General features: G+C 45.5%; 1 protein-coding gene across 3 annotated transcripts; it reads right to left on the reverse strand.

Moving 5' to 3' along the window:
- Positions 1–6,564: 6,564 nt before the first annotated feature.
- Positions 6,565–23,572, reverse strand: GPKOW (G-patch domain and KOW motifs). Of its 3 annotated transcripts, none has more exons than XM_079911341.1 (12): positions 23,194–23,572; positions 22,257–22,411; positions 22,033–22,157; positions 20,127–20,236; positions 19,116–19,329; positions 18,614–18,746; positions 17,806–17,959; positions 17,504–17,627; positions 17,343–17,412; positions 16,728–16,813; positions 16,477–16,634; positions 6,565–6,663 (listed from the first exon to the last, which is right to left on the reverse strand). In XM_079911341.1, exons 1-11 carry the CDS (start codon positions 23,349–23,351, stop codon positions 16,503–16,505), a joined length of 1,461 nt encoding a protein of 486 aa, XP_079767467.1. In that variant the 5' UTR covers positions 23,352–23,572; the 3' UTR covers positions 6,565–6,663; positions 16,477–16,502. The 3 variants fall into 3 exon arrangements, with proteins under 3 accessions (XP_079767467.1, XP_079767468.1, XP_079767466.1); XM_079911342.1 differs by lacking the exon at positions 6,565–6,663 and adding an exon at positions 13,580–13,721; XM_079911340.1 differs by lacking the exon at positions 6,565–6,663 and having other exon boundaries at positions 14,551–16,634; positions 23,194–23,571.
- Positions 23,573–24,044: the final 472 nt, after the last annotated feature.

Genomic DNA, 24,044 nt, shown 5'->3' on the forward strand with positions numbered 1-24,044 from the left:
CAAAGAATACAGACTATAAAACTAGTTCAGAAAAGTCACTAAACAGACAGCAGCAACAATAAAGCCTGGGGTGGAGAGAATCTGAATTCCAGAGCTGCTGCATTATTTAAAATATCCAGATTTTAAAATTGCAATGAAAATAGAAAGTATGAACCATACACAGGGCAAAAAAAAGCACTAAATAGAAACTATCCCTAAGGAAGCCCAAACATTGGATGTACTAGACAAAGATTTTAGGGTTTTTTTGAAGTATAGTTGATTTACAATGTTGTGTTAGTTTCTGGTGTACAGTATAAGTGATTAAGAATATACATATTCTCTCTCTCTTTTTTTTTTCTGGCCATGCCTCGTGGCATGCAGGATCTTAGCTCCCTGACCAGGTGTCAAACCCGTACCCCCTGCAGTGGAAGCACAGAGTCCCAACCACTGGACCACCAGGGAATTCCTGAATATATATATATATATCTGCTAATCCCAAACTCCTAATTTATCCCTCCCCCATCCCCTTTCCTCTGTGTTAACCATAAATTTGTTTTCTATGTCTGTGAGTCTGTTACTGTTTTGTAAATAAGTTCATTTATATCATATTTTAGATTTCACATATAAGTGATATCACATGGTATTTGCCTTTCTCTGTCTGACTTCCTTCACTTAGTATGATAAGCTCTAGGTCCATCCATGTTGCTGTAAATGGCATTATTTCACTCCTTTTTATGGCTGAGTAATATTCCATTGTATATATATACCACATTTTCTTTATCCATTCATCTGTCAATGGACATTTAACTTGTTTCCATGTCTTGGCTATTGTAAATAGTGCTGCATGAACATTGGGGTGCATGTATCTTTTTTTTCTTTTTTGGCTGCATTGGGTCTTCATTGCTGCACCTGGGCTTTCTCTAGCTGCAGCGAGCGAGGGCTATTCTGAGTTGTGGTGCACGGGCTTCTCATTGAAGTGGCTTCTCTTGTTGCGGAGCACGGGCTCTAGGTGTGTGGGCTTCAGTAGTTGTGGCGTGTGGGCTCAGTAGTTGCGTCATGCGGGCTCTAGGGCACATGGGCTTCAGTAGTTGTGGCATGTGGGCTCAGTAGTTGTGGCTCACAGGCTCTAGAGTGCAGGCTGAGTAGTTGTGGTGCATGGGCTTAGTTGCTCCATGACATGTGGGATCTTCCTGGACCGGGGATCAAACCCATGTCCCCTGCATTAGCAGGCAGATTCTTAACCACTGCACCACCAGGGAAGTCCTGTATCTTTTTGAATTAGAGTTTTCTCCAGATATATGCCCAGGAGTGGTATTGCTGAATCATATGGTAACTCTATTTTTAATTTTTAAAGGAACCTCCATACTGTTTTCCATACTGGCTGCACCAATTTACATTCCCACCAACAGTGTTGGAGGGTTCCCTTTTCTCCACACCCTCTCCAGTATATATTATTTGTAGACTTTTTAATGATGGCCATTTTGACTGGTGTGAGGTGATACCTCATTGTAGTTTTGATTTGCATTTCTCTAATAATTAGCAACATTGAGCATCTTTTCATATGCCTATTGGCCATCTGTATGTCTTCTTTGGAGAAATGTCTATTTAGGTCTTCTGCTCATTTTTTGATCAGTTGTTTTTTTTGTTTTTGTTATTGAGTTGTATGAGCTGTTTGTATATTTTGGAAATTAAGCCTTTGTTGGTTGCATTGAAACCATGCAACTCAGATTGCTACTTGAACCCAGATGGTTGTTTCTGGTTGCAAAAAAATAAAGTGATGGTTACAGAAAGTAATGAAAAGTTTGTGGAAAGTGGACTGTGAGAAAAGTGTTTTGTGCACAGTCAGGATTGACTAAGTTTAGAATAAATTTAATTGAGTAAATGAATTTTAAAAGTAAGCTGGTGCAAGACTTGAATGTGGCTTTTCTCTCTTTTAAGAGGACAGGTTTTCTTTTTCTTTTTTTTTTAAAATAAATTTGCTTATTTATTTATTTATTTTTGGCTGTGTTGGGTCTTCATTGCTGTGTGTGAGCTTTCTCTAGTTGTGGCAAGCAAGGGCTGCTCTTGGATGCGGTGCACGGGCTTCTCATTGTGGTGGCTTCTCTTTGTTGTGGAGCACGGGCTCTAGGGACGCAGGCTTCAGTAGTTGTGGCACACGGGCTCAGTAGTTGTGGCTTGTGGGCTCTAGAGCACAGGCTCAGTAGTTGGGGCGCACGGACTTAGTTGCTCCACGGCATGTGGGATCTTCCTGGACCAGGGATCGAACCCGTGTCCCCTGCATTGGCAGGCAGATACCACTGCACCACCAGCGAAGTCCCAAGAGGACAGGTTTTCTTAAAATGTTGAACTGCCTTTGATAACAGATATTAAGTTTCTTTACCTTTTAAATGATCTGTGTTGTATTTGTCTTTGAAATCTTTTATTGTCACTTTGATTACAGAATAAGTATTATCTCACAGTGACCTATGATCTTATTTTACCAAGTGTTTTAAAACTTTTTGACAAACTTCCCAAATATCAAATTTTCATTAAAGTTCTTTTGATTTCCAGCTAATTTTGGGATTCTGTAGAGGGCCCCTGAAGTATCTCAAAGAGAAAATATTTAACTAGGGTTATTTGGTATGTTAAGTGAAATGCAATCATTTGTAATTCTGGTTATTGTAACCAAGTTTCTTTACCAATTACACTGTAATCAGATGTTTAACCATGCCTTTTAATTCTTTTGTCATTTATAGATAGTTATTTTTGTACTCTGATGCTGTTCCAAACCGTGCTTCATCATCAAGGAGATTCATAGGAAGGCTATGGAAGCAGTTACAACAGTTCCACATCAAGATGATGGCTATGTGAGGATTCCAGCCCACACTGACTTAAAACAAGTAGCTGTCTTGCCCCTGGGGCCCCTAGATCAGGCATCCAGAGATGTTTTTACTCCCTGACAGGTAGGGTCGACACCCCTACTCAGCCTCGAAGCAGTTACAGAAGATGGACCATTGCCCCTCTGCTTCCCGTAAGAATATGGGAGTAAAATCTCTGAGAGGAGAATGAAACAGGAGGGAAGGGGGCAGGGCACAACCTTTAAAAGAATGATATAGGGGGCTTCCCTGGTGGTGCAGTGGTTGAGAGTCCGCCTGCCGATGCAGGGGACACGGGTTCGTGCCCCGGTCCGGGAAGATCCCACATGCCGCGGAGCGGCTGGGCCCGTGAGCCATGGCCGCTGAGCCTGTGCTTCCGGAGCCTGTGCTCCGCAACAGGAGGGGCCACAACAGTGAGAGGCCCGCGTACTGCAAAAAAAAAAAAGAATGATATAGCCCAAGGACACAACATAAACTGATTAGAACCAAATAGGTCCAAGATGGCTTCCACTAGACCTTGAACCTCATTTTCTGCTCATTGTAACACACCAGCAAGCTAAATGACACACCCACAGGTGACATGACAGTTCCAAGGCTGACCATAAAGGTCAAAAAGTGGGCGGTGGCCCTATTTCTGGAAATCCCCACCCCTTCCCCAAAATAGCTGGAATACTCTTCCCACTCATTAGCCTATGAAATTACCCACCCTTATAAAAACTGACAACCCCATACCCTGGTGCTGCTCTCGCCTTCTCAGATGACCCACATTCTGTGGAGTGTGTTTCTCTCTAAATAAATCCACTTCTTACCTACTTTGTCTCTCACTGAATTCTTTCTGTGATGAGACATCAAGAACCTCAGCTTCATTATGTCCTGAGACCAGGTGTGTGATCTCAGTTAAAAAAACGTGGGTTCAAGTGCCAGTCGGGGTTTTGGCTGGGTTCGAGTCCTGGCATGTGTGTTCAAGTCCCAATCTGAGTTGCACAGTTTCAGCATCATTTGCAAATATTTTCTCCCAGTCCCTAGGTTGTGTTTTTGTTTTGTTCATGGTTTCCTTTGCTGTGTAAAAGTGTATAAGTTTGATTAGGCCTCATTTGTTTATTTTTGCTTTTGTTTCTATTGCCTTGGGAGACTGACCTAAGAAAACATTGCTATGATTTATGTCAGAGAATCTTTTGCCTGTGTTCTTCTAGGAGTCTTATGGTGTCATGTCTTATATTTAAGCCTTTAAGCCATTTTGAGTTCATTTTTGTATATCGTGTGAGGGAGTGTTCTGACTTCACTGATTTACACGCAGCTTAGACAAAGATTTTAAATCACTAGCATAAATATGCTCAAAGAACTAAAGGAAACCATATCTAAAGAACTAAAGGGAAGTATAATAACGATGTCTCACCAAATAGAGAATATCAACAAAAAGATAGAAAGTAAAAAAAAAACAAATTCAGGAGTTAAAATAGTTGAGTATGATAAAAGTAAATAAAAAAATAATAGAATATGAAAATAATATAAAGAAAATAAATATGAAATAACTGAAATGAAAATTCACTAGAGGGGCTCAACAGCAGTTCCCCATATCCTTTGTACCACAGGATGATACTGAAACAAAAGGGTCCAGATGGCTGCAACACAAGTGGTGGAACACCCTGTTGCTGAGGAGCTGATTTCATGCTGCAGGTAAGCATTTGTATACCCTGCAGCTGTACCCTAAGGTTCAGACAGAAATCCTCATATCTCCTCAGAATTTGGGAGGTGATAAGAATCTCTCATGACAGCTTCCCATGAAAATAAAAAAGTGAGTGGGAAATGGCCTTGTAGCAGTTCTTCACAAGCTTCCCATGCTCTCATGTTCTGGGAGGATCACAAGGCTTCTGCCAAGACCTAGATAGATCAGCTGTGGTTAAGCATTACCTACAGGAACTATGAGGATCTATGCAAGGTCAAGGCACCAGCATGAAGCAGCTTCCCTGTATTACCAAGATAGACCATTTTCTGGGCCATAAAATTAATCTCAGTAAATGCAAAAGGATTCAGGTTATACAAATTGTTTTCTCTGGCCACAATGGAACTGAATTAGAAATTAATAACAGGAAGATCTCTGGAATATCTCCAAATATTTGGAAACTAAGTAACACACTTCAAAATAATTCATGGATCAAAGAAGTCAGAATGGAAATTAGAAAACATTTTGAACTGAATGAAAATGAAAACTCAACATATTAGTATTTGTCAATGCCACTAAAGCAGTATTCGGGGGTGAATTTATTGCATTAAATGCCTGCCTATATTAGAAAAGAAGAAAGAACTAAATAAGAAAGGTCTAAAATCTATTATCTCAGCTTCCACCATAAGAAACTAGAAAAAGAAGAGCAAAGTAAACCTAAGGTAAGCAGAAGAAAGGAAATAATAAAGATCAAAGTGGAAATCAATAAAAATAGAAAACAGAAAAACAATGGAGAAAATCAGTGAAATCAAAAGCGGTTGACTGAGATCAACAAAACTGATAAACGTGAAGACTTACAAGAAAAAAAAAAGGGAGAAGACACAACTTACCAATATCAGAAATGAGAGGTGACATCACTACAGATTCTACAGATACTAAAACGGTTAAAGGAATATTATAAACAACTTTATGCCAATAAATTCCACAACTTCATTGAAATGTACAAATTCCTTGAAAGACACAAATTACCAGAGCTCACTCAAGAAGACACAGATAGTTGCCAGGGGTTGGGGAGGGGAAAGAATGGGGAGTAATTGTTTAATGGGTACAGAATTTCAATTTTGCAAGATGAAAAGGTCTGGAGATGGATGGTGATGATGGTTATACAACAGTGTGAATATATTTAATGCCACTTAACTGTACACTTTAAAATGGTTAAGATGGTTGCAGGGGACACGGGTTCATGCCCCGGTCCGGGAAGATCCCACATGCTGCGGAGCGACTAGGCCCGTGAGCCATGGCCACTGAGCCTGCGCGTCCGGAGCCTGTGCTCCACAACGGGAGAGGCCACAACAGTGAGAGGCCCGCGTACCGCAAAAAAATAAAAATAAAAATAATAGTGGGGGATTTTAACACCTCATTTACACCAATAGACAGATCATCCAAAATGAAAATAAATAAGGAAACAGAAGCTTTAAATGACACAATAGACCAGATAGATTTAATTGGTACTTATAGTACATTCCATCCAAAAACAGCAGATTACATTTTCTTCTCAAGTGCGCACGGAACATCCTCCAGGATAGATCACATCTTGGGTCACAAATCAAGCCTCAGTAAATTTAAGAAAATTGAAATCATATCAAGCATCTTTTCTGACCACAACCCTATGAGATTAGAAATGAATTACAGGGGAAAAAAACGTAAAAAACAGAAACACATGGAGGCTAAACAATACGTTACTAAATAACCAAGAGATCACTGAAGAAATCAAAGAGGAAATCGAAAAATACCTAGAGACAAATGACAATGAAAACACGACAATCCAAAACCTACGGGATGCAGCAAAAGCAGTTCTAAGAGGGAAGTTTATAGCTATACAAGCCTACCTCAAGAAACAAGAAAAATCTCAAATAAACAATCTAACCTTACAACTAAAGGAACTGGAGAAAGAAAAACAAACAAAACCCAAAGTTAGGGGCTTCCCTGGTGGCGTAGTGGTTGAGAGTCCGCCTGCCGATGCAGGGGACACGGGTTCGTGCCCCGGTCCGGGAAGATCCCACATTCGGCGGAGTGGCTGGGCCCGTGAGCCATGGTCGCTAAGCCTGCGCGTCTGAAGCCTCTGCTCTGCAACAGGAGAGGCCACAACAGTGAGAGGCCTGCATACTGCAAAACAAAAACAAAAACAAAAACAAAAAAAACCAAAGTTAGCAGAAGGAAAGAAATCATAAAGATCAGAGCAGAAATAAATGAAATAGAACCAAAGAAAACAATAGCAGAGATCAATAAAACTAAAAGCTGGTTCTTTGAGAAGATAAACTAAATTGATAAGCCATTAGCCAGACTCATCAAGAAAAAGAGGGAGAGGACTCAAATCAATAAAATTAGAAATGAAAAAGGGGAAGTTACAACAGACACCGCAGAAATACAAAGCATCCTAAGGGACTACAACAAGCAACTCTATGCCAACAAAATCGACTACATGGAAGAAATGGACAAATTCTTAGAAAGGTATAACCTTCCAAGACTAAACCAGGAAGAAATATAAAATACGAGCAGCCTAATCACAAGTAATGAAATTGAAACTGTGATTAAAAATCTTCCAATGAACAAAAGTCCAGGACCAGATGGCTTCACAGGTGAATTCTATCAAACATTTAGAGAAGAGCTAACACCTATCCTTCTCAAACTCTTCCAAAAAAGTGCAGAGGAAGGAACACTCCCAAACTCATTCTATGAGGCCACCATCACCCTGATACCAAAACCAGGCAAAGATACTACAAGAAAAGAAAATTACAGAACAATATCACTGATGAATATAGATGCAAAAGTCCTTAACAAAATACTAGCAAACAGAATCCAACAACACATTAAAAGGATCATACACCATGATCAAGTGGGATTTATCCCAGGGATGCAAGGATTCTTCAATATACACAAATCAATCAATGTGATACACCATATTAACAAACTGAAGAATAAAACCATATGATCATCTCCATAGATGCAGAAAAAGCTTTTGACAAAATTCAACACCCATTTATGAGAAAAACTCTCCAGAAAGTGGGCATAGAGGGAACCTAACTAAACATAATAAAGGCCGTATATGAAAAACCCACAGCAAACATCATTCTCAATGGTGAAAAACTGAAAGCATTTCCTCTAAGATCAGGAACAAGACAAGGATGTCCACTCTCTCCACTATTTTTCAACATAGTTTTGGAAGTCCTAGCCACGGCAGTCAGAGAAGAAAAGGAAATAAAAGGCATACAAATTGGAAAAGAAGTAAAACTGTCACTGTTTGCAGATGATATGATGCTATACATAAAGAATCCTAAAAATGCCACCAGAAAACTACTGGAGCTAATCAATGAATTTGGTAAAGTTGCAGGATACAAAATTAATGCACAGAAATCTCTTGCATTCCTATACACTAATGATGCAAAATCTGAAAGAGAAATTAAGGAAACACTCTCATTTACCATTGCAACAAAAATAATAAAATACCTAGGAATAAACCTACCTAGGGAGACAAAAGACCTGTATGCAGAAAAGTATAAGACACTGATGAAAGAAATTAAAGATGATACCAACAGATGGAGAGATACACCATGTTCTTGGATTAGAAGAATCAACATTGTGGAAATGACTCTACTACCCAAAGCAATCTACAGATTCTATACAATCCCTATCAAACTACCAATGGCATTTTTTACAGAACTAGAACAAAAAATCTTAAAATTTGTATGGAGACACAAAAGACTCTGAAGAGCCAAAGCAGTCTTGAGTGAAAAAAAGGAGCTGGAGGAATCAGACTCCCTGACTTCAGACTATACTACAAAGCTACAGTAATCAAGACAACATGGTACTGGCACAAAAACAGAAACATAGATCAATGGAACAAGATAGAAAGCCCAGAGATAAACCCACGCACCTATGGTCAACTAATCTATGACAAAGTAGGCAAGGATATACAATGGAGAAAGACAGCCTCTTCAATAAGTGGTGTGGGGAAAACTGGACAGCTACATGTAAAAGAATGAAATTAGAACACTCCCTAACACCGTACACAAAAATCAACTCAAAATGGATTCTAGACCTAAGTGTAAGATGGGACACTATGAAATTCTTAGAGGAAAACATAGAAAGAACACTCTTTGACAAAAATCACAGCAAGATCTTTTTTGATCCACCTCCTAGAGTAATGGAAATAAAAACAAAAATAAACAAATGGGACCTAATGAAACTTAAAAGCTTTTGCACAGCAAAGGAAACCATAAACAAGACCAAAAGACAACCCTCAGAATGGGAGAAAATATTTGCAAACGAATCAATGGACAAAGGATTAATCTCCAAAATATATAAACAGCTCATGCAGGTCAATATTAAAGAAACAAACAACCCAGTCCAAAAATGGGCAGAAGACCTAAATAGACATTTCTCCAAAGAAGACATACACATGGCCAAGAAGCACATGAAAAGCTGCTCAACATCACTAATTATTAGAGAAATGCAAATCAGAACTACAGTGAGGTATCACCTCACACCAGTTAGAATGGCCATCATCAGAAAATCTACAAACAACAAATGCTGGAGAGGGTGTGGAGAAAAGGGAACCCTCTTGCACTGTTGGTGGGAATGTAAATTGATACAGCCACTATGGAAAACAGTATGGAGGTTCCTTAAAAAACTAAAAATAGAATTACCATATGATCCAGCAATCCCACTCCTGGGCATATACCCAGAGAAAACCATAATTCAAAAAGACACATGCACCCCAATGTTCATTGCAGCACTATTTACAATAGCCAGGTCATGGAAGCAACCTAAATGCCCATCGACAGACGAATGGATAAAGAAGAAGTGGTACATATATACAATGGAATATTACTCAGCCATAAAAAGGAACGAAATTGAGTCATTTGTTGAAACGTGGATGGATCTAGAGACTGTCATACAGAGTGCAGTAAGTCAGAAAGCAAAACAAATATTGTGTTTTAACGGATGTATGTGGAACCTAGAAAAATGGTATGGATGAACTGGTTTGCAGGGCAGAAGTTGAGACACAGATGTAGAGAACAAACGTATGGACACCAAGGGGGGAAAGCCGCGGGGGGGGATGGTGGTGTGCTGAATTGGGCGATTTGAATTGATATGTATACAGTGATGTGTATAAAATTGATGACTAATAAGGACCTGCTGTATAAAAAAAAATAAAATTCAAAAAATAATATGTACAATAATATCAAGAAGTATTAAATACTTAGGGATAAATCTGACAAGACATTTATCCTTTTTTTCTTCAGTACAATACTTATACACCGAAGACTACAAAAACTGCTGAGACAAATTAAAGACATGTATAAATGGACCTTGTTCATGGGTTGGAAGGCTAAATATTATTAACATGTTAATTCTTCCCAAATTGATCTATAGATTTGATCCAATCCCAGTAGGCTCTTTTGTAGTAGAAATTGACAAAAAGATTCTAAAATTCATATAGAAATGTAAAAGACCTAGAATAGCCGACGCAACTCTGCAAAAGAATAACAAAGTTGCAGGGCTAATCTTACCTGATTTCAAGAATCATTATAGGACTCCCCTGGTGGTGCAGTGGTTAAGAATCCACCTGCCAATGCAGGAGACACAGGTTCAAGCCCTGGTCCAGGAAGATCCCACATGCCACAGAGCAATTAAGTCCGTGCACCACAACTACTGAGCCTGCGCTCTAGAGCACACGAGCCACAACTACTGAGCCCGCAGGCCTGGAGCCTGTGCTTCGCAACAAGGGAAGCCACCACAATGAGAAGCCCGTGCACCGCAGTGAAGAGTAGCCCCTGCTCTCCGCAACTAGAGAAAGCCCGCGCACAGCAACGAAGACCCAACACAGCTGAAAATAAATTAAATTAAAAAAAAGAATCATTATAAAGCTATAGTTATCAATACAGCATGATACTGGCATACAGATAGATAAATATACCAATAGAACAAAACAGAGTCCAGAAATCAATCCAAAAATATGTGGACAACTGATCTTTTTCTTTCCTTTGTGGTGGATAACTGATTTTTGAAAAAGCGGAAAGCAATGCAGTGGAGGAAGGGTAGTCTTTTCAACAAATGGTGCTGGAACAGTTGGATATCCATACCCAAAAGAATGAGCCTGGATCCATACCTCCCACCACACACAAAAATTAATTCAACATGGATTAAAGACCTAAACATATAATCTAGAACTATAAAACTTCTAGAAAACCTTTGTGATCTTGGATTAGGTGAAGATTTCTTAGATATGACATCAAAAGGGCAATCCAGAAAGAACAAATTGATAAATTTGACTTCATCAAAATTGAACATTTCTGCTTTTCAAAAGACATTAAGAGAATGAAAAGACAAACCAGAGACTGGGAGAAAATACTTGCAAAGCATGTATCTGATAAAGTATCTGTATCTAGAATATATAAGAACTGCTTTTTGGGCTTCCCTGGTGGTGCAGTGATTGAGAGTCTGCCTGCCGGTGCAGGGGACACGGGTTCGTGTCCCGGTCCGGGAAGATCCCACATGCCGCGGAGCGGCTGGGCCCGTGAGCCATGGCCGCTGAGCCTGCGCGTCCGGAGCCTGTGCTCCGCAGTGGGAGAGGCCACAACAGTGAGAGGCCCGCGTACCGCAAAATAATAATAATAAAAAAAAATAAAAAATAAGAACTGCTTTTTGAAAACAGTTTATTAATAGGATATGGCAAAGACAAAAGGGGTGGTGTATCTCTAATTTTCATAAAGATTCTTAAATCGCTTTTTTAAAAGAATCAGCTTTATTTTTTAGAGCAGTTTTAGATTCATAGCAAAACTGAGTAGAAAATACACCCCTGCCCCTACCTCCATGCACATCTTCCCCCACTATTGACATCTTGCACCACAGTGGTACATTTATTACAATCAATGAACCTACATTTATTGACAATAGTACATCATTGTCACCAAAAGTCCCTAGTTTACATTAGGGTTCACGCTTTGTGTTGCACATTCTGTGGGTTTTCACAAATGTATGGCACATATCGACCATTAGAGTAGCATACAAAGTAGTTTCATTGCAGTAAAATCCTCTGTGCTCTGCCTATTCATCCCTCCCTTACTCTCTAACTCCTGGCAACCACTTTTTACTGTCACCATGGTATTGACCTTTCCAGAATGTCATATTGTTGGAAACATTCAGTATGTAGCGTTTTCAGATTGATTTCTTTCACTTAGTAATATGCATTTAAGTTTCCTTTCATGGCTATATAGCTCATTTCTTTTTAGCACTGAATAATATTCTATTGTCTGGATGTACCACAGTTCCTTTATCCATTCACCTACTGAAGGACAATTGTGGTTGCTTCCAAGTTTTGGCACTTATGAATAAAGCTGCTATAAATATCCATGTGCACGTTTTTGTGTGGATATGTTTTCAGCTCCTTTGGGTAAATATCAAGGAGTGTGATTGCTGGATCATATGGTAAGAGTATGTTTAGTTTTTTAAGAAATGTCCAGACGGTCTTCCAGAGTGGCTGTACCATTTTGCATTCCTACCAGTAATGAATGAAAGTTCCTGTTGTTCCACATCCTCACCAGTATTTGGTATTGTCAGTGTGTTGGATGTTTGCCATTCTCATAGGTGTGTAGTGGTAGCTCATTGTTGTTTTATTTTTTTCATTGTTGTTTTTAATTTGCAATTCCCCAAGGACTTAAAGCACTTTTGAAGACAAGGATGGGATGAGGTTATAAGGAAAATCAGTACTACCAAAAGATTAGTGAGCAACGTTGTGGCATTTAGTCCTCTTTTGAGAGGCTGTGGGGAAACAGGATACATTTAGTGCTTCTCCTCTTTAGCTGGTGGTGTCTGTTTTCAGACAATAACTCTTCCAGAGAAGCGGTTAAAGATGGGGGTGGGGTGGGGTGGGGTGGGGTGGGGTGGGGTGTGGAAGTGCTGAGGATTCCTCCGAGGCCTGGGAAGGAACTTGCTTCCCAAGTTTGAGGCAATGCCTCAAAGTACCCCACTGGCACTGACAGAGAAGTAAGCCTTCCAGGAAGTTCCAGCAGCCCCACTGGGCAGCCAGTGGGAGAGTCAGTTCCTGACAGTGGAAATCAGCCAGACTGACCAAAGCACTTGGCGGGCAGCTGTATTTAATGTGGCTGTGGGGGTGGGGGTGGCATCAACAGGCAGTCTCTGGCAGTGGCTGCATGAAGGTTTATGATTGTCACCTCAGTCAGAACATTGCATGTGGCCCTCAAAGCACCATAGTACCTCTCGGACCTGACCTCCTACATCCCCTCTCCCTCATTTACTCCCCTGCAGCCACACTGACCTCACTATTCCTCAAACACACCAGCAATGGTGACACCACAGGGCCTTTGCACTTTCTGTTTCCTGACTCAGACCACTCTCCAGATAGCTGCATGACTCTCCCTCACTTCTTCATATATTTTCTCAAATGTCACCTTTGTAGTAAAGCCTTCCCTGGCCATCCTATGAATATTGCCCACTCTGGATCCCCTTTATCCTGCTGTACTTTCTCCCCGCTCCCCCCCACCCAGCCCCATGGCTGTTAGCATCTTCTAACATACTGGATCATTTACTTCTTATGCTTATTGCCTCTCAGCCCCACTGGAATGTCAGCTCCACAAGGGCAAGGATCTTTGTTTTGTTCATGGTGTTTAAATCTTCAGTAGCTAGAATCATGTCTGGCGTCGAGTGGAGACTCAATACTTGTTGAATGAATGATTTACCCTTTACTGTATCCCTAGCATGCAGAATAGTATCTGGCATACAGTAGGGGTTCCCCACAGATGCCTGATGAATGAATTGGAGAAATAGGGGTAACCTGGTGAGGATGTAGCTTTCCAAGTTGTTGGATACTTTCTCTCTCTGCTTGATGCTACAAACATGGAGATTAAGAGGTCCCAGTGTGGGAGTGGAGGGGCACATCCCCCGGCTGAGGAAGCAACGTCAGAAACGAAGGGCCTACCTGTATATTTCTCCACCAAGCTCAGCCCCACGCAGTAGTCCCAATCACCCAAATACTTCACTTCTCTCTCAAAAGGCAGAGAAGCTGCTTCTTGAGTCTGCTGCCACACATTCCTGGTTCAGTGTCTGGACAGTTTTTTAACAGAGGTTGCACCCTGCCAGGGAAACTTCTGGAGACTTGGCAGAAGAGGCAGATGCTTTTTCACCCCCATCTTGCTCAGACCCTGTGATGTGGAAGAAGCCAGTCTGGACAAATTGTACAGGTCACGGTCCCCAGCTTGTGAGTGGTCTGTGGAGAGTTCATGGGCTCACAGAAGCTGTCATTGCAGTAACCACTGCCTAAGGGGCAACACTGGCAGCAAGCACAGCAGCCGAGAAAACTGCACAGACTCAAAGGGTATTTGTACACAATGAACAAGGGGCAGATTGGGAAAGCTTCCTGATACTGTCTACGCTTCCAGGAATGTAAGCAGCCCTGTCCTCAAACTGCGGGATCAGGAGGGATCCTCTCAGGGCAAGCATGTAAAGCACCGATGATCTGCCCCGGGGGGACCAGGCGCTCTGCCGAGGGCTAGGCCTTCTGGACACAGGGCTGTATTCAAGAACTTCAGGCCCCATTTCCAAAGGCAGGCTCGGGAGAAACATTAACTCTAGGAAATCAGATCTGGTGAAAGATCTGTTTTAAGTGTCATGGCGCACAGAGGAGATGGAGGGATTTGTCTGAAACTGCCAGGTTATGCCACGTTGCAGGGCAGACACATGGGACCAGGGCCATTCCCCGAGGAGCTTTCTGTCCTTCTCAAGGGCATTACCAAGATGGATTTATTATGATTTGGAGAAAGGAGGCGGCCTTCTTGACTGGGTGAAGCACATAACAGCATAGGAAAGTGATTTCTGGGTGTGCCAAATTGGGAACCTCTAGAACTCCCAACCCTTCCCAAGATTTTTAAAAAATATTTATTTTTGGCTCACTCCAGGTCTTTAGTTGCAGCACGTGGGATCTTTTTAAATAAAGTTATTTATTTATTTTTATTTTTGGCCACGTTAGGTCTTAGTTGCTGCGCGCGGGCTTTTCTCCAGTTGCAGCGAGCGGGGGCTACTCTTCATTGCGGTGTGTGGGCTTCTCATTGGGTGGCTTCTCTTGTTGCAGAGCACGGACTCTAGGTGTGCAGGCTTCAGTAGTTGTGGCACGTGGGCTTCAGTAGTTGTGGCGCGCGGGCTCTAGAGCGCGGGCTCAGTAGTTGTGGTGCACGGGCTTAGTGCTCCGCAGCATGTGGGATCTTCCTGGAGCAGGGCTCGAACCCGTGTCCCCTGCATTGGCAAGTGGATTCTTAACCACTGCACCACCAGGGAAGCCCCACGTGGGATCTTTTAGTTGTAGCATGCGGGCTTCTTAGTTGCAGCACTCATGTGGGATCTAGTTCCCCGACCATGGATCCAACGCGGGCCCCCTACACTGGGAGCGTGGAGTCCTATCCACTGGACCACCAGGGAAGTCCCCTAACCCTTCCCAAGATTAAAAATACAACTCAGCCTGGAATACCAGGGCAGCATGTGCAATCACGATGATGACTTGAGAACGAGCAACTGGGGGTGGGGGTTTGTTCTCTGGTATCTGTCTTAACAACCCTGTTTGGCTAATCTTGAAAACAGAGTTCTGGAATTAAGCAGGGACGATTAAAAAAAAAGTAAATCGGTCTGTGTAAGTGTCCCTCATATTGGGGTTACTATACTGGAAGGTTTTCTAATCATCCCTTGCCTTACTAGGCACACTGATCTGGCCAACTCACTGTCTTTCTATACCTGCTCATTTTGGCTCAAAAGGGTAGTCTGCCTCTGCTTGGCAAGGACAGAAGCTCACCTTTATTATCCTGCTTGAGGGGGAAGTGTTTAAATTCTCCACAGCTGTGCCGTGTTCTGAAGCATCAGGAGTTTATACCAGAAGCCTAGATCTAACTCAAATACCATTAATTACATCAATGACTTAGTGACTGGGGATGATTTAGAAACACTTGGGCCTAAAGTTCTGACTTCCCCTGATTTTTTTTTCTTCCCTTGTTGATTTTGTATCTTAGGCCATTAAACAGGAAAAAGGATTCTCTGGAACCCTTTAATGGAAAAACGATAACCTTTTTGAGAACCCAGTTACCTGGAGCAACCAGAGAAATTCTACCCGAGATAGACAAAATTTTTTCACCTTCAAAGTTTTGGGACTAAAACGGGGGCGCCGAGATTAACTGACTCCTCTGGAAATAGTGCTAACACGTCCCATTGGTGGGGAGAAGCCTCCCTTCCACTTGACTCCTGTCACAGGCTCAAGATATCCTCTGGGCATCTGCTCTGGACCAAAAGTAAAAGCAGAGCCTGCTAGATTCTCGCTCAGAAAGTTGTCCAGAGATGTGGTGTTCCAGAATCCCTAGTCTCTGCTCGGGGACAGTGTTCAGAGCTTCTGGACTCCGACAGTGAGCTCGGGAGCGGATGGATCCTTCCACTTGGTGAGCAGCCCAAGCTGGGCGGTGGGGCTGAAAAAAGGACTGGTTCCCACCTCAATCAGCGCAGCTCCCATCTCCACTCACAGCTCAGCACACCATTTATGATCTCTTGTTGGTTTTTTTTTTGCGGTTCGCGGGCCTCTCACTGTGTGGCCTCTCCTGTTGGGGAGCACAGGCTCCGGACGCGCAGGCTCAGCGGCCATGGCTCACGGGCGCAGCCGCTCCGCGGCATGTGGGATCTTCCCAGACCGGGGCACGAACCCGTGTCCCCTGCATCGGTAGGCGGACTCTCAACCGCTGCGCCACCAGGAAAGCCCAAAACTGGTTTTTATTATATACTAAGTTCTGGTAAATACTGGGTTTGTTTCTAGCCTCCCTTCTGGTCCATCCTGTCCCAGGGCTGCACTGCAAGTGGAGGGCGGAACCACGACCGCCCCCCCACCTTCGTGAAGGCAGGCTTTTCACACTGTACGGGATTGGTAACAACCTGGGGGATGGGAGTGTGTCCACAGGTCAGTCCTCCGAGTCGCTGGGGCCCATGTACTGGCAGATGGCATCATAGTGAAGCTCCACCACCTGATTCTCTCTCTGCAGCTGCACAAGAGCCCGGCTCTGCTCTCTGTCCCGGTCCAGCAGACGGCCCACCTAGAGTAGGGGCGGGTGGAGTCAGCAAGGCCAACCCAGATTCAGGGACATTCCCTGAGTGCTCCCATGCCCATTCCCAGGTCTTGGACTCACCCTTCCAGCCCATGGCCCCAGCACCACCATCACCCGGTTGCCCTGGACCTTAGGGACCAGGGTCTCCAGCATGTCTTCCCTCAGGCCTGTGGACAAGGAGAGGGGAGTGAGGCCCGCAGCAAGGGTCAGCCCAGTCAGGGTCCTGTCAGAAGGGCCTTTCCTGTATTTTCTGGTGCCACTCTGTGCCTGTTGACAGATGCGAGGCCCCCACATCCATTTCACAGAGGAGGAAACCTAAGGAGCGGTTCCTGGCAATAGTTGTAATAAAGGGAGCATTTATGTATGATGATGATGGGTGGGGGTGATAACAGATACCATTTATTGTGGGCATGCTGTATGCCCGGCCCTGCACGGGGAGCTTACACACATCCCTACAAGGGACCAGTTATAAGAGGGAGAAATAGGTTATCTCCATGCTAATTTTGCAGAAGAGGAAAGTGAGGCTCAGATATTCACCATCATGGAAGCGTCTAATGATCTGTTAGAGGATGCTGGGCCTTGCAAAAAACCTAACTCTGTCCAACCTCCCGCCTTTAGCCAGGCTCTTGGCCCAAGACAGCCCTCTCGATCAGCCTCCAGGATGATAATGACCCAATGGCCATCCCTCAGACTCACCTTCCAGGACCTGGCCTTCATCTGTCCGACACACACAGGTATCTGGGCTCAGGACATCTTCGACTGTCATCTGGGGAAAGGGCCAGGGGATATGAGAATGTTAGAGAGCTAAGTGGGCCCAGTCCCTGGGGAGGAAGCGGACCCAGGTGCAGGGCTCCCACCTTGGTGTTGTAATACTGGCCACCCTTGTGCAGCTTGTCCACAAACCGCACACGCAGGTCCCTGTGCAGCCAGTGCTGACTCCTGGGAGCTGCTTTCTCACTCTTGGCTGCAGGCTCATCCTGTCTGTGGAGCGGGGCCAACACCAGGCTTAGTTCTTTATCAGAGGCACATTCTGGTCATCCCACCTTTGCCGATGTCTTAAAACCCACTCATAATGCCATTCCTAGTTCCTTCTAGGCACGTGCCTTGCCCTAGAAGCCTTCTCTGACCGCTGGAGCCTCCCCACAGCCCTGACCCCTACCTCCATCTGAGATGCTCAGGGTCCCACCGGTCTGGATGGTGTTTCCGCTTCCTCGCTGAGTCCTCCTGCCGGACGTGGAGGTCCTGATCCTGAAGGGCCTTCCATGACGAGGCTGTTCCATTCTGTTGCCTTGGGGAAGTTTTGCTCACCTGGCCTGTTCAAGGGGGTGTGGGGAGAACCAGGAAACAACCTCAATGTCTCCCTCTCTTCCCTTCCAGGCCACACCTCAGCCTCAGGCCACCTCCCAACTGCCAAAGTGCCCGTCTCACCATCAAGCCTTTGTCTGGGCTATTAGAATGCTCTCCCCTTCCTTTCAACTGTCTCAGCCTCCTTCAGGAAGCCTTGCTCAACCACCTTAGCCCGTCCTGTCAGTGCTTACCTGAGTCATCTGCCTAGGGTGGGCTAGGGACTCCTGGAGGGCTGTCGGCTCCCATCTCCTATGTGCCAAACGGATCCATCCTACTGACGTGCCTAGAATGCCTTCCTCCCCATCATGCCCTAGTCCTAGCTGCTGTCAGTCCCTAGCAAAAGAGAGGTTCACCACCCCAAAGAGACAAAGACATCCCAAGGGTAGGAACTGGTTTCCACACTTGTTCCTTCTTCCTCAGAAAGAGGCTAAAGACCCAAGGGTACTAGATCAACCTCTCTTCAATCAAACTGAATAAACCACTATGTTCATTCTCACCTCTTAACTCTGACCAGAAGTCACTCTTGCCAGGCAGACCACTGTCCTGCCCCTCTGCAGATTTAACCCTCGCCCCAGGAATACTTCTCCAACTCCCCCAGCTAGGTTAAGAGGCTCACTCACTCAGATCCAAGGAGTTCTTGTCAAACTCCTGCTGGGAGACAGGCCGCAGGCAGTACTCACTAACAGTCACCACGCGGCTCCCCACAGCCAGACGGACCATGGCCCGAGCATTGTCAGGGTCGAGGCCTTCCACCTAAAGTGTTGGGGGGCAAGAAGTGAGTGGACCTGACCCACGTTCCTAGGACCACGCTGTCCACCCTTACTTCTAATAGGCCTGACCCCTGTGCCTCTCCCGGCAGACTGTGGGGCTTGGATACACTTTAAGTATGTAATCCTCAGGGACTTGTGGCATATGGCATTCTCTCCCTTTTAGCTGAAAACTGAGGCTCAGAAAGGCCCAGCAAGTAGTCCTGAGTTATTGAATGAGGTGGCAGGCCAGGCAGTCCTGAAAGACAAGGACTTCCAGCCTTCATACCCCAAACCCACTTCTGCCTCCCTCTGACCCTCATGTCAATTTCCCGTGCTGCCTGTCTTGGGCTCCAGGCACATCTTGGTTCCTTACCTTCCCATAGAGGCCTCGGTGAGGGCCAGAAAGAACCACCACAGCTCCTCCAGGCACCAGTCCTTGAGGCTGGTCTTCCTTATCCTTCTCTTGCTCCTCATCTGGCCTCAGCAGGTGGTGGGGGCCAGTGGGGGCCAGGGCCTGGAACTCAGTCATGTTGGCGCCCAGCCCTAACCCCTTGGGCCTCAGTGAGTTGACACGGGGCTTCACCACTCTGCAGGAAACACAGAATATGGGCTTGTTGGGGGGATGCATGGGTCTTCAGCGCTCCGTTCCCCACCCCTACCCCCAACCACCACCCAAATCCCAACCTATCAATATGTTTGAGAGTATCTTTCCCAATCTCATATTAGGGACTATTTCTGACCTGCAAAAATGGCAATTTTATTTGGTTCAACCTAATAACCTACGGTGTATAACATCTATGACACAGTATTTACAGTGGGATATGAGGCAGATCCCAACAACCAAATATACTAATTTTTCTACAGGGGAAACCATGACTATTCATACCAAGCAAGAGAAACAGATTGTAAAAAGCTCAATGTCAATTCAGTTCCCATTTGGCTGCCAAATAGTTTATGAAAAAAAAAGTTTGGTTTTCAGAATTCTTTAGAGTTTGGAACTGTGGAGAACGGATTGTAATCTGTATGATCATGATAATAGCAAGTGTTTAGCCTATGCTTATCTGGGGCCAGGGCCTACTGTAAGTGCTTTATGTGTATCATTTCACTTAACTCTCACAACAGCCCTGGGAAGTCAGTACTGTTATTATCCCCATTTTTCAGATAAGGAAGCTGATGCCCAGAGAGGCAATCTTTACAGAATAGGATCTCTTAATGGAGTTTCAAAGGGCAAATAGGAGGCTTAAAGAGTAGTGGAAGGGGCTACTGAAATACATAGGGTGGTAATGTGCCCTCTCCCTGCCTGGATGTTTCTGGGTGGGCGGTAACCATGGGGGTCTGTTCCCTGGCCCGTCTGCTGTCCCCTGCCCCGACCCTAGAAACTCACTGATTGAAGGTACGGCCGATGCCCTCGCCAGGTTTCCAGCCCATGCCCCGCAGCATGGCCAGCCCATAGGCCTCTACAGGGACTGCCTCATAATCAGCCTCCTCCGGCACCTATGGGTTTAGGCAGAGGAAGGACGGTCAGGCTTGGCTTACAGTGGGCCCTCTGAAGTGTACTTGCTATCACCCACTGGGTGACCTTCGAGACTTCTTTTCCAGTCAGCTCAAGGGTGAATTTTTATTTCCTCTTGCCATCCCTCACTTTATTCCTCCATGTTTAGTCCTTGGACAAATCTTTATAAAGCACCTATTCTGTGCCAGCTACCGTTCTAGGTGCTGGGGATAAAACAGTGAACAAAGTAGACAAAAACTCCTGCCCTTTGTGTGGCTTACATTCTAGTTGTAGAGACAGAATAAATAAAATTCATAAAACATGATATGCCAGGTAGTGGTAAGTCATATGAAGAAAAATAAAGCAGGCTAAGGGGATGCAGAGGGCTGAAGAAAGGAGTGTCACTGAGTTCATATTTGAGCAGAGACCAGAAGGAGAGACAGAGGGAACCCTGAAGATAAGAGTCCTCCAGAGAGAACAGTAAGAGCAAAGGCCCTGAGGCAGGACAAGATCTGCTATGTGTGGAGAGCATTATAAAAGTCAATCTGACTGAAACAGATGTGGAGGCAAAGAGGGGTGGTAAGGGATTAATCAGGAGAGCTGGGCAGGAGCCACGATAGGGTGGCAGCCACAAGGGGACCAGTGAGGAAGTTACTGCAATAGTCCAGATGAGAAATGCTGGTGGCTCAGACCAGAGAAGTGGTAGTGGTGATGGTGAGAAGTGGTCAGATTCTGGTTGTATTTTGGAGAGGAAGGATGGATGGAACTGTGATCAACTGAGATGCAGAAGGCTCTGAGAAGAGGGAAAATTAGAGAAAGGAGGCCAAAGCTGGAACAGGAAGGAGAGTGAAGTGAAGGTTTTTTTAAGATGAAAGATACCAGAGGATGTCTGAAGGCTGATGAGAACCATTCAGTCGAAAGAGTCTCTCTGGTTTGGGGCTATAGGAGAACTAGGACCCAAACAAGCATTGCCAAAAAATTGTGAACGAAGAGGTGAAAAGTAGGGTCCATGGGTATGAAAGACAGACTTGGTTACTTCTGTGGACACACCCCTCACCTCTCCTGTTATCACCTCCCATCATCACTCCCTCAATTCTTTATATTCGCTCTAGACACACCACAGATTGTCACTGATGGACACACACCACACCGATTTTCTGCCACCATGCCACTGTCTGGGTGGTTGCTGCCATTAGGAGCACTCACCCTCCTCTTCCCTCTCACTAAACCCTACCTGTCTTCCCGGCCTCGCTCCTACCACTCTGATCTGAGTCTCCATCACCTCTAGCCTGGACTGCTGCTCTCCTTGCCTCCACCTCTGCTTACTAGTCTGTTCTGCTTGTAGCAGCCAGAGAGAGCCTGTCAAATCATAAGTCTTGTCCCTTCTCTGCTCAGAGCCCTCCCATGGCTCTCACCTCACTCAGAGTAAAAGCCAAAGTCCTCACCATGGCCCACTTCTGACCTAACCTACTACTCTTCCCTGTCACTCATTCCACTCCAGCTACGTTGGTCTCCTTGATGTTCCTCAAGTACTCCAGGAAGAGTCTACCCTCAGGATCTTTATATTTCCTGTTCCCTTTGCTCAGCTCCTTCAGATAATCCCAGAATCCAAGTATCTTTTCACACCCCAATATCTGGATTCATTTGTTAATGCTTCCAAAAAGGATGGAAGGAGGCAGGGCGAGGCAGCAGGCCTTTAGTACACACACAGACTTTGCCTGCTATGTGCAGGGACACAAGTCCTAGCAGACAGGGCAGTGAGAGACTGGAGAAGGAGGGAGGCCAGGGGCCAGCTCACTGTCTCAGCCCGGGGTTCGCTGTCTGCCCCTTCCCCGATGGGGGTGCATCCTTTCCGGATCATGGGGATAGCGAGCGTGGGGTCGACACCCGCATTCTCTCTCTCCTCCAGAGACTTCGTGGATTCTAAAGAAGAATGGGAGGGAGCAATGAGGTTCCACCCTATCCTTCCATTTTCCTCCCCTTCTTCCTTCACTAGGGCAAGGCAAAGGAGGGAGCACTCACCCTCAATGAGCTCCTTCACAGCCTGGGACAGCATCCCATCCACCAAGACCTCAGTATGTGTGGATGGCCCAGGGGCCTGGGTCGGTGGCTGCCTCAGGTGGCCATGCTGGATCAAAGGGATGACAAGTTCCTTGGGGGCTTCTGAGGGCTGCACACTGATGTGGACACAGAGGGGTGAAGTTGGGAGAGTAGCACAATCAGTGAGTTCTGAGCCACAACCCTTCATTCAGAAGAAACACAAGAGCCAAACACACCCCCAGCCCCATTGACTACACCCTCCCTTCTCCTGTCTGGCTCTCCTGTTATACCTCTGGTGGTGCTTTCTTTTGATTCTCTCCCCCACCCCCAACTCTTAAATGTCAGTGCCTTCGAGGACTCAGTCCTCAGTTCTGGACCCTCTGTTCATCTCAAGACCCACTTCTGTGGCTTCCACTATGACCTAAAAATCACCATCTTCAGCCCAGACTCTCCCCAGCTCCGGGCTCCACACCAGCCTCCTAGATGGTTGATTCTCTTCTGGAAGTCCCTCCCTCAGACTTTCCTTTCCGAATTAAGCTGACGATAGCCTCCCCGAACCTGAATCTGCCACTCCATCCTGCTCCCCGTATGGGAGAAGCCCCAACGCTTCACCTGGGACACTAGGAGTCCTGTCATTCTCCCCTCCTTTCCTTCTTTCAGAACGCACGCTCCTCAGGGTCCCCAAGTCCTAAAGACACACCCTCTCAGGAATACATTCTCTCCTCTCAATCCCCTCGGCCAACAGGTCCAATTTCCCCACCTCCCCCACTAACTCCCGCCTTCTGACCTCCACGGATCTTCTCCGGCTGTGCTTCAGACTTCCCAGGCCACTGTCACCAAGAAAATCAACTCAAGATTCCACCCTCCCGCAGGCACCCACCGCACCGCTTGCCAAGGGATGAAACACCCAGCGCTTCACCTCTGCAGCTCCCTCCGTTTCTCGGTCTTCAAGAAATCCTTCTCCGGAGCCGCGTCTCCCGCCAGCCATCTCCGGGCGGACGTGCGACTGAAGGTGAATGAAATTGGGGCACTGGAGGCTCCCGCAGGCCACAAAACACCATCTTTGGCGTCCGCCATCTTCCCCTCGTCCCAGGCCGGCGCGCTGCTTGCTGGGAAGTTTAGTTTGCGCTCGCTTTGCTGGGGCTTGACCACCAGCGCTACAACTACCTTTCCCAGGAAACACTGTGGCACCGCCAGGCGAAGGCGGATAGGGGCAGTAGGAAGTAATTGCCGCTCCTTTTACTTCACAAGAGCGCGTGGCGTACAGGGAAATGTAGTTCTTGGGGAAGGTAGGCGTGGTGGAAGGTGGCTTCCTTCTTGCTAACTCGTCACTCCTTCGTGTAGGCGTTTATTGGTCGCCTACAGTGTGCACGTTACTGTGCCCTACTGGTGTGGGAAATGTAGGTAAAATAAATCATTTAAAAAAAAATATGGCTTCCCTGGTGGTGCAGTGGTTAAGAATCCGCCTGCCAACGCGAGAGACACGGGTTCGAGTCCTGGTTCAGGAGAATTACCACATGCCGCGGAGCAACTAAGCCTGTGCGCCACAGCTACTGAGCTTGCGCTCTACAGCCCGCGAGACACAACTACTGAGCCCACCCACCTAGAGCCCATGCTCCCAACAAGAGAAGCCACCACAATGAGAAGCCCACTTACCACAACGAAGAGTAGCCACCCCCGCCCCCCGCTTGCAACAACCAGAGAAAAGCCCGCGTGCAGCAACAAAGACCCAACGCAGCCAAAAATAAATAAATAAAATTAAATAGATTT

This window comes from Stenella coeruleoalba (genome assembly GCF_951394435.1).
Source record: "Stenella coeruleoalba genome assembly, chromosome: X".
Lineage (NCBI taxonomy): Eukaryota > Metazoa > Chordata > Mammalia > Artiodactyla > Delphinidae > Stenella > Stenella coeruleoalba.

Bases quoted from the DNA above. Each gene is read 5' to 3' on its own strand.
- GPKOW (XM_079911341.1), bottom strand. From the start codon at position 23,351: ATGGCGGACGCCAAAGATGGTGTTTTGTGGCCTGCGGGAGCCTCCAGT. The intron at 22,158-22,256 runs GTGAGTGCTCCC...ATTCTTCTTTAG, and splicing joins TGTGAAGGAGCTCATTGAGG to AATCCACGAAGTCTCTGGAG. The intron at 18,747-19,115 runs GTAAGGAACCAA...CCAACACTTTAG, and splicing joins ACCGAGGCCTCTATGGGAAG to GTGGAAGGCCTCGACCCTGA.